Here is a 10,656-nt window from a genome sequence, read left to right as displayed (position 1 = left end):
CTCCTAAACTCCATTGAAAATGCCAGGAGCGTGAGGGTGCCAGTTACTGTCCGCGCCCGTGCCAGCGAGCAGCGCGCCTGGCCCGTGTGCCATCTGGGAAAAAATGGTGCTGAGAATGTTATCGATAATGGATCACGAGTTACTCTGGTCAGCATGGCCCAGTGCTGCATAAAAATGTCTCTTTCCCCCTCTTTCTCTCTGTCTTTCTGATTCCTTCTCTTCCTTTCTCTTCCCTTCTCTCCCCCCCCCTCAGTCAAATGTTTTGATTGTAACGTAATCGGCCCTCTCTTGTCCGCCTAAACAATCCCTCCATTCACTTTCCAGATTCACTCCCTCCATGTCCGCACAAACCATTATATCCAAGTGCCTGTTGAACATGCTCATATGAAGGCATCCCTGCTTTCCTCACCCCAGTCGTTTCAAGTCCACAAACCATTTGGTCATGAAGATTTTGGTCCGCAGTGTTCTAGCGAGGGACAAGGGGCAGAAATTAGTCCGGATGGCGGTCGAGTGTGGAGGAATTTGCCTTGTGCCATGTCCGTCTTCCCCCCGCTTGTAGTCAAAGCAATAGTTTGGCGAAAAATCAAAAACCTTGAATGTAGTTGATTAGCAGAGGCACGTTTAACATCTGAAGTAGGCTTCTTTAGTTTTTGACAACAAGTGATGGGAGCTTATCACCGATTAGCATTCTGTAAAGTACATGCCTACATCATCATTGCCTCAAACCACAACTGCATGCTCAAATAGATTTGCTTGTATGGTTTCTGACACTGTATGACATACAGCTATCTAAAAAAAATGAACTGAACTTCAGTCGTTTGAGGTTAAGATTTCGGCACTTTTAATGGGCCCTGTCCTGGCCCCTCATTCTGGGAGCGAAAGGATAAAATCATCTGCTCATAGTAGCGATACGCAGACAATGCAGTGGGCTAATGAAGCACGTCTGCCTTTGTGATCGTGCAGAACGGATGAAAACGATACTCCTGGCTCTTTCAGGCTGCCCACAATGAAAATGTGAGCTTTTTTATCCACTGTTTGAACTTACGACAATATCCCCTCCTTTTGCCGCGGCCTCTTTCCCTGAGACTCAATCCCTGCTCCACTGTTCCCCTTTTCCTATTTTACTTGTGTTACACGCATTGTCCACCAGATTGAAGCACAAAGCGCTGACACCCGATCTCTCTAACTCTATTTAGCCGGGACACAAAGCCAAGCAATTTATGGGAAGAGCCAGTGCGTTAAATATCAATGACGCCCTGTTGTACAGTGTTCAGCATGTGTCTCTTTGAAGGTAAATATATACTGTAAGCTGGCTGCGTGGATGAATGGGCTCGGTGTGGCCGAGACATCGCAGGAACTACCAAAGAGGAAGTGAGGCATGTTTTATCTTTTGCTCCGAAAACCAAAACAAACCTCCCTCATGCGCACAGCTCCGCTCCTCCTCTCTCCACTCCGCTACAGGGCAGTGTAACACAATTCTCTCCATTAAAACATCCTGCTGCTAATTACTGTTCACACGCTGTAGCAGCGTATCAGCGTATCTGTTCAAACGCTCCACTCGTTCACGCGGAAGAAACGGAAGGTTACGGAGCGAGGCTCGTGCTTGTCACCTCAAACACTCCGCTTAGCAAAGCAGATACAGCAGGAGAAAAGGTTACACATGACAGGGACAAGTTAATCCTTTTGATCAATGCATTTGACAGTAAATAATCCTTATTTAAATGATACTCACAACAGACCACATTGTCGGAGTCAACGAGTGCAGGTCAAATAATAACATTTTCACAACTATTGCTGTTATATTCCCACTAATAACATGTCAGTGCTCTCTGTTCACCATTTCAAATCAGTACAATTCTCCTTGTACAGCCTGATTTGCTCCACATTATCATGTAGAACAGCAATGTTTCCAAATCATAACCATATGACGTGTGACAAGAGGAAACTCACAGAGCTCAAAGCATGCAAGCACGGCCATAAATTCAGCACCCAGGGAGTGAGTCTTTTTTTCCGACACTTGATGCACACACACACTCTGACATGCACACACACTCCATGCTAGTCATGAGTGACAGCAGCAAGTGGTTGTCCCTATTTGATTACTAATAAGAGAGATGTTCCCTCTGTCAGATACCAAACATTCTCCACTAAGCAAACAGCTATTTCAGCTAGTCAAACATTAGCATTGCTGTCCACTGGCGGTGCATATTTTTGCTTCGGCTCGTTTCATCGTGTTTCTACCGCCACAATCTAATTTCTCACCCGGCGGACAGCAAAGTTCGCGATGGGGAGATAAGTCTGCGACATCAACGGAGCAGAGTGAGACAGAGATAGACAGAGAGAGAGAGAGAAAGAGAGAGAGAGAGAGGGCCATGCTCTCTTGCTACTGGCACAGTGCTCCAGTTGTTCATGGCTTTTGCTGCAGCCTTTATGGAGCAAGGTGGGCTTGTTCTAGCTCACTAATCTCCAAGAGGCCCAGGCAGCAGAAGTAGCAGCCAGCGCACTGTACCTCATCTGCCCCACACGTGTACACTCTGCCGAGATAATTGGTGATAAGGAAGCACTGCAAGACTTGCTGAGTGTTTGTAACCTTGAGGTAGTGCTCACAAAAGAGAGTCATAAGCACATGAAATAAAATTAAACAGAGAAGAAGAAAAACATCAATTACCAATGCTGCAGGAGTCAGTGTGTTTAAGCACGCTAATGCTAATGTTATCAACATGTAAGCGCCAACAACCAGCTGAGAAATATTACTCATTACCCAGGAGTAGCAGTACGGAAGAAGAACATAAACACACACACACACACACACACTCGCACGCGCTAACGCTCTGTCGCACTGTGGACCCTATAAGAGAAACAAAGCCCGTGTGAAGCTGTGAACAGGCATCTCTAGCGCTTACAGAGAAGATAATAGGGGAAGAGGAGACAGAGGCGAATAAAGCACTTGTTAACAAATTAGGATGAAGAAGGAGGCAGAGCCGCAAATCTTAAAGCCAAAAAACGCTCTCTAGGCATAAAGGACTGCTCGCCCGGCAGAGAGGAAGGGCTAAGGAAACTACTTCCCCTGACAACTCAGCTAGCAATTACAGAGTCCCTAAAGACACCCCCGGGTTTTTCCAAGTCAACCCACCTGCGCAGGGCAAACACACGCGCACACACACTCTATGGCGAGTGCCCGGCCTAACACTACTAGGTAGACACGGGTACAACACACCAACACACTCCCAGAAAGGAGGAGGAAAAGAAGAAGAAGAAAGGAGCAGGCCCTTACCTGTCGATGATTACAGGGTCTGAGGGTGTCTCGTTTCTGTTGCCGCAGCTTTTCTTGTCACAACACCGGCTGTAAACGACAGACAAACAAACAAGGAGGCTCAGGAGGCGGTCTACATGAAAGTATTAGTGCCTCAGCTTCATCACTTTCTCAATCCCTTTATATTCAGATAGGCGGAGGATGCTGGCTGGCCATCCCTGACGCTGTGCGGTTTTGGGGCGAAACGGGTGGTGGGTAAACCAGAAGATGGGGAACAGCATGTCTCGGTGTTTGTCTTGGTGCTGAGCAGCGGACAGGACGGGAGTGTGTTGTGGAGGAAAGGGGGGAGTGGGGGGGTGCCAAGAGGCAGGAGGATCACTTTCACAGCTTCGCCTTTTGTTTACCTCTAATTGTCAAGCTGTTATATCTGGAGAGGATGCAAGATGCCACCTTCAACCAGCGTTTCTGTGGGGCACTTATTAATTACCGGCTCAAAAGCCTGCATCAATCTCTCACAATGTGCCAATGCCTCCATTTTGAGGGCCCCGACGACGCTCCCCATTATGAGTGCTTTAATTAATGCTGAAATGCTACAGGAGAAAAACACACACGTTATGCCTCTTGCATTTAAAGAAGCACACTCGTATAATGGTTACATGTCCAAATGAGCTAAATTAACACCATATGGTATGGAAAATATGTAAAGCTCTTCTAAGCTGACAGCTAAAGTGATTAAAGAAAGTGTATGGACCTCCACTTGTGTGTACGAATCAAAAAAAGAAACACATCTGTGAGAAGTCCCATGTACTCGCAGCACAAGAAGCCACGGCAAACAGCGACGACAACACGTTGCGTTATCTGTGAAGCACGTCAGCACACAGAAAGAGCTGTGTTTAGTATGTTAATGCCTCTTCAAACACAGCCCCGACTGCAACACATGAGTGGGGGCTAATGGTGGGCAGTGGCAGAAAATGGCATTGTAGCATGACCTTTATGCCTGTTAGTGATGCCTGATGCTGGTGGGTGAAACAGGATTGTTTGTACCCCTCATCCTTTCCTTTTATTTTTTTGTTTTGCAATTGTCTAATTTGGGCTTTGTAAATAACAATGCCATTGTCTTGCAGGCTGAAAGCTGTTCAGGTTGCAGATGGCATCTTGCAACACTATCTGAAGGGAAAAAAAAATAAAATTGGAAGAAAATACAGTAGATTTTTCTTTTCCATCTTGATTTACAAAAATTATGATGAGGTTCCGTCACTGTGCTTCAACACCACTGCTCTAAGAGGCCTGAGTCGTCAGGCAGTTCAGTGGGAAATCCCTTTAAACCTTTTGCAAACTTAACTTCGCCACCAGTGGAAAGTCAGCGAGCACTAGGTGCCTGTGTGCATGTGTGCATGTGGTAATGCTACAGTCCAGGTCGAGCCAGATAAATCCAGATCCCTCCGCAGATTTCATTCGCCTTTGTGGAGCGATTTGTTCGCGACCAGAGGCAGAACAGCATTTACAGCAGCCCAAAGCAGCGCATATCATCATCATCCAATCCACAGCTCATCCAGGGCCAAGCTCCTCGTGCGTTTGTGCACCGAGCTCCGCATCCCACCTACATCTCTTTGTCCTTTCTCAAACCAGTTTTCTTCACGATGTGCATATATAAATCAGCTGCATCAAATTTGGCAATTAGACCAACTAAACCTAGTTTATTTTTTCCGAAATCGTGCTGAACAGGTACGTGGTTATGACATGCATGACATATTTGGATAGATTTATTTTTCTTACCTGCACATAATTTCGTGTGTGAGGAGAACTCGGCACATTTCCGGGTTTTTGTCTTGGCCTTCATAAATGATAGCCTTTAAAAAAGAAAGCGAGACATTAGTGAAAAACGTGCTTAACAACTTAATAAGCAGGTGTAATGTTCGCTGATGCTGCACAGCGAAATGTAGGAATCAGAGTGGATCAGATCAATTAAAATACGATTTTTGATAAAAGTTACGAATTTTTTAAGAAGCATAAAATTACGAGTTTGACACATATTAATAAAAATATCACATTTGTGAACGATAATATTTACAACAACAACAACAATAATAATAATAATAATAATAATAATAGCAGTAATAATAATAATAATAATAATAATAATAATAATAACACATTAGAACAATTATGCACGAGCATACGCCACATATTAACCAAAACCCTATTACGAATATTATATTTCTTAGATTTTAAATTTAATTACATAAAATATGTATAATAATAGATATTATAAGTTATATTTATAAGATTTCTCTATAACATAATTCCCCTGAATGCACGAGGAGGCTGCTGTGTGTGAGGTGAGTGTGAGCGCTTGGCAGGTTGGTGCTGCTGATAAGTAAAGTGGCATTAATAAGAGTTAGTGAATGAGAAGCCGCATATGCTGCAGTGTGTGTGGTGTGTGTGTGTGTGTGTGTGTGTGGTGTGTGTGTGTGTGTGTGTGTGTGTGTGCGTGTGTGTGTGTTGGGGGGGTGTAGATGGCCTGCATGCAGATGGCCGCGCTGCACAAGACCCGAGAGCTCTAATGTGCACATATTTGAGGGGAAAGTGCTAATGGGCAATCTGCTGTTTATTTTAGAGCCGCTAACAATGATTTCTCCCTCTCTCTCTCTCTCTCTCTCTCTCTCTCTCTCTCTCTCTCTCCGTCTCCCTCTCTCTTTTTTCTTCTTCTTCTTCAGATAAAAAGCTGAACGCGCTGTACGGTTCACTAACTTTTGAGCATTGGCTTTAACAGATGGCGCAGAGCTGGAGGTGCGCTCTCTCTCTCTTTCTCTCTCTCTCTCTCACTCTCTCTCTCTGCATCTCTCTCTTTCTCGCATCCCTCGCTACAACAGTACCCTGATGCTTTTGTCGCGCGCGCGCGTGAATGTGGTGAGGGGAGGCTCGAGACCAAATTAAATTTTGTTTGATAAAACTGCGAATAACCGCGCGCGTGATGGAGAAGACAAAAGTAACAAAAAAGACAAAAAGAAAAAAAAGCATAATAATGTAAAATAAAGTAAAATATAAATGTACTCAATGTGTGTAAAATGTAAATAATAAAAGCAACAATAATGAAATGCTACTAATAATTATTATTGGTATAATAAAAGCAATAATATTAAAAATGCACGAATAATAATAATAATAATAATAATAATAATAATAATAATAATAATAATAATAATAATTCACAGTGGTGATTTAATCCAGTTCTCACAAATAATAAACAATAAACAAAAGCCCCGCCGCGCACGTGATATTATTAAACTGGGTCTAAAAGTCTCGTCCAGATCTTTAAGAGCTTTTAAAACGGAGGATGACCCGTGGGTGTGTATGCGCGCGCGCGTGTGTGTGTATGTATCTGCTGTGACTTTCAATGCTTTTGCTCTGATTTATTTCCACTCAAACTCTGAAAATCCATAAAGCTGCTGTTCAGCCTCATTGGCTCTTTGATCACTTCCACACCAATTAGGCCGCAGAACACAATAAACCTGCACATCACTGTTATTATTTCATTATTCCGCTGTTATTCCTGTCGGCTATCTGACAACATGAGCAACAACATAGTCTGAGAGCGGCTGGAGCTGCGGTGCTCTTCAAAACCGCGCAGAAATGAACCGTTAGGAATGAAAGGAGGGATCGCTTTTACATGATATCCAGTATGAATCTCTCTCTCTCTCTCTCTCTCTCTCTCTCTCTCTCTCTCTCTCTCTCTCTCCACTCTATGCCCACCGGAGTCTCCACAACCTACTGAGGGACCCTTCATATTATTTGACACTAAATGTAGAACTAATGCAATAAATCTGTCGCTGATCATTAAATGCTAAATTTTAAGGGGAAAATCATTAAATGACCCGGATGTTCGCCCTGATATGGACACAAACACCAAATTAAACCTCGCATTTAGTACAAACGCTAACAGGATGTTTGATTTTCCTCAAAGGAAGCACCAACTCCTCTCACTGATGGTCGAATGTGAATAATTATTGAACAACTGAACCATATTTATTTATAAAAGGCGGGAAAACTGGACTGAATTGGAGAGTTTGAGAGCTGAAGAGGCTGAGTAACTTCAGGATCATATCAGATAAATGAAACAGAATGAGGTGAAAGGAGAGAGAGAGAGAGAGAGAGAGAGAGAGAGAGAGAGAGAGAGAGAGGGAGGGAGAGAGAGAGACCTGCAACTGATAACAAGGAGGGAAAGACCATAGCTTATTTTAACCCTCTTTCATCAAACCTCTTTGTAATTCATAGGCCAAATTGGTCAAAAGCGCGCGGTTGTATTTTATTATCATTATATTTTTAATCTTACGTCGTCTGTCAACTTCGAATAACTCTGCGATAAATTATCCAGCAATAACACACTCAATCAAACCTGCCAGACCCCCCCAAAATCCTCGCATCTAAACCACCAGCAGCGTCATGCAGCCAAAGAGCAGCCGAGCTAATTTAGAAAAATCGCAGACTAATAAATAATAAAAACAGAAGTGCTCTTACCTGTTTGGTCATGGAGTCGATTAACCTCACATAGAGATCCTGCTCTGTTCGCACTCCTGAAATCAGAGAGACAGATAGAGTTGGATTGAGAGAAAGTGCACATTTATCACAACAACACACAGCACGTTAAAACAACATAAAAACAACATCCGTCAAAAATTACAGTTTCAGCACACGAGCGTCACTGACGCAATACAGTGCAATATTACTGAACTTTATCAGCTAACAGGAAGAAAAGCGAAGTATTGATATTATGTACATTAGACTGTCACATAAGAGATTAAACTTCTCTTCAATCTAACCAGATTGTGTTTGATTTTAATTCCGCTTCCTCGCTGTTTGCGTGTAATTAGAGCTTTGACTCACCGTTGCTGTATAAAAGTTGTAGTTTGTAATGAATCCCATTGTTAGTTTTTTCACTGTTTGGTTCCTGAAAATAAGCAGTGGGTAAAATCAGAACAGGACTGTCGACATTTTCAAAAAGAAAAAAAAAGGCATTTATAAAATTTTAAAACAGGCGCTTTTAGCCTTGTTTATTTTTTGTGGCCTTTTTCTGCGTTTCCGAGTGAGTTTCTGATAATTATGATGATAATAACAGCAATAAGACTAAGGCGATAATAATAACAATAATAATGAAAATAAGAACAACAATAGGCACATGTTATGCTTTCATAAATAACTGGGTGCTATAAATAAATAAATCGCCCAAAGTTTCTCATCTACCAACAATATCTCAAAGTCAGTGTCAAATGAATGATAATTAATAAGTACATAGTTGTTTTTTGTCAGCCGCGCGCCAGGTCATTGTTTTCTTATTTTTACCGTGATTAAGTGTTAATTTTTCAGCGGGTTTTGTACAGCATGTTTATGTTTAGCGCTTTAGCGTTTACAGATGAATAATAAATAATAAACAATGAATAATAGCTCTGTAAAAAACTCTAAAAGCACCACAGAGCCGTGGCTTACTTTCTCCTTCTCCACAAAGTCCACGAAGGCCGTCCTCTCGATCTCCACCGGCTGTCCCTGCCTGTCGTACAGCGCCAGCACGAAGTGGAAGAAATTGGACTTTCTCAGGTTGGACGGAGGCTGTTTCTCATAGTGCGCTCGCGCCAGACCAACTCCACTAGAAACGCACACAAAAAGGAATAAAATGAATAAAAATAAAATTTAAAACACGTGGAAAACGAGAAAAAAGCGAGTGGGTGTATTTGTGATGGGGAAAGAAAATGCAAAATGTAGTCGGTGGAAGCACATCGTTCTTTTTTTCCTTTCATTATTTTTCTTTTTTTTCTTTTTGTGTTAATTCTGTGGAGAATTCCTAAACGGTCCCTTAAACAGTTGGCCCGTGGAGAGATGCGTGTGGGAGTGTAACTGATACGCTGGCAGTAGTGCTGGGATTTGAGAAATGCATTTTTAGGAGAAAAATAAATAAATAAAGTAAGAACTGAAAAACGCAAAGCTCAAGGCCGTGTGTTTGGTACCTCTGCGCGGCCGTGTTGGCGTCCACCACCCCGGCCGTGTGCATCCAGGACCTGACCGGGTTCATCCCGCTGCCCAGCGGCTCCTCCTTCATACTCGTCCCTCCTCGCGGTATGTTGTCCTGAATCCCGAACATGAATGCAGGCGGCGCGGTGGAAACGACGAGGAGAAAAAAAAACACACACACACACACAAACACGCAAAGCCCTAGGATCCTCCGCGCGCGGACGGCGAGAGGAGAGAAAGAGCGAGGGATAGAGAAAGTTTTGCTCGTGTTCTGCTCGCGATGGAAAGGAAAAAAAGTAAGAAAAAATATACAGAATTAAAAGCCCAGTGCGCGAAGTCTCGGCTCCTCGGATCAGCGCAGCATCAACGATCCCGGTGCAGAAGTGAAAAGTGAAGGCGAACAAACAGCTCTGCTTGGCGATGTGGTTGTAGTAGTTGTTGTTGCTGCCGTTTTCTTTTCTTTACTTCTTCTTTCTCTTCTTTTCCTCAATGTTCAACTAAACATTTCTTGCAACTTTGCGCCGCGGCGATGCTCTCAGTCTCAGGCTCGCTCCATCGTGCACAGAACGCATCAACGGCAGCAGCATCCCCGAGTGGAAACAAGAACAGTATAAAAAACAATGCAAAATAATAAATACAAAATTTTGAAAAAGGTAAAAGATGCAGGAGTTGAGAAGCGCGCCGCTTTGCTGTAATGGAGCACTTCTGGCTCCCCCTTTAAAAAAAAAAAAGACAAATAAAGGCGCGCGGGATGGAGGGATTTTTTCGCCGCCGCTCGCGTTTTTTCCCGGCACGCGGGGAAGAAGAGAGGAGGAGGATGATGATGATGAGGGGCCTTCAGCGTCTCGCGGACTGGATGGAGGCGCACTAAACTCAGCCCTCTTTCCCCCAGGACTGCAACCTTTCCCGGGAGCCAAAACTCCAGACCCGCGGGAGCCGCGCTGTCAGAGGATGACGCGCGCAGGAGGCGGGGCTTTGACCGTATAAGGGAAGGGGGAGGGGGGAGGAGGGCTGGGGGGTAGGTAGAAGAGTTGGGGGGGTAGTTGAAGAGGAGGGGGGGGGTTGATGCTTCCTGTCGCACGAGTTACCCAGGAGGAGAGAGAGAGAGAGAGAGAGAGCAACTGTGATTGCAGCGTTTCTGATAAAACAACGTGTGGAGTTTAGAGTTAGAAAGAACAATAATAACAATAGACTGAATAATAATAATAATAATAATAATAATAATATAAAAGTTGGTAATTAGTAGGCCTTAATACTGTTTAATGCATGCAAAATATTGTTTTAAAAAGTACCAGTAAATTAACAGAAACTGCAAAAACAAAAAATGTAAATACAACGTAAATTTACAGCATGACGCCCAAAATTCTCAAATTTAAAAGTGATGCAATTAATTTACAAAG

The 10,656-nt window shown here is 43.4% G+C and overlaps 1 protein-coding gene across 20 annotated transcripts in view; it reads right to left on the bottom strand.

Moving 5' to 3' along the window:
- The window catches only part of ebf3a (EBF transcription factor 3a), a 115,568-nt gene extending 105,310 nt beyond the window's left edge, over nucleotides 1–10,258 (bottom strand). For all 20 annotated transcript variants that reach the window (XM_036572055.1, XM_036572068.1, XM_036572074.1 and 17 more), the window contains exons 1-6: nucleotides 9,253–10,258; nucleotides 8,738–8,894; nucleotides 8,138–8,201; nucleotides 7,772–7,827; nucleotides 5,030–5,103; nucleotides 3,275–3,343 (exon numbers count right to left, since the gene is read on the bottom strand). In XM_036572055.1, the coding sequence (XP_036427948.1) occupies nucleotides 3,275–3,343; nucleotides 5,030–5,103; nucleotides 7,772–7,827; nucleotides 8,138–8,201; nucleotides 8,738–8,894; nucleotides 9,253–9,386 (554 nt within the window). In that variant the 5' untranslated portion in view covers nucleotides 9,387–10,258. The remainder of the gene's footprint in view (nucleotides 1–3,274; nucleotides 3,344–5,029; nucleotides 5,104–7,771; nucleotides 7,828–8,137; nucleotides 8,202–8,737; nucleotides 8,895–9,252) is intronic.
- Between the last annotated feature and the right edge of the window lie 398 nt (nucleotides 10,259–10,656).

The sequence above is a fragment of the Colossoma macropomum genome, unplaced genomic scaffold (genome assembly GCF_904425465.1).
Source record: "Colossoma macropomum unplaced genomic scaffold, Colossoma_macropomum, whole genome shotgun sequence".
NCBI lineage: Eukaryota > Metazoa > Chordata > Actinopteri > Characiformes > Serrasalmidae > Colossoma > Colossoma macropomum.
This window is presented reverse-complemented; position numbering and strand designations above follow the sequence as displayed.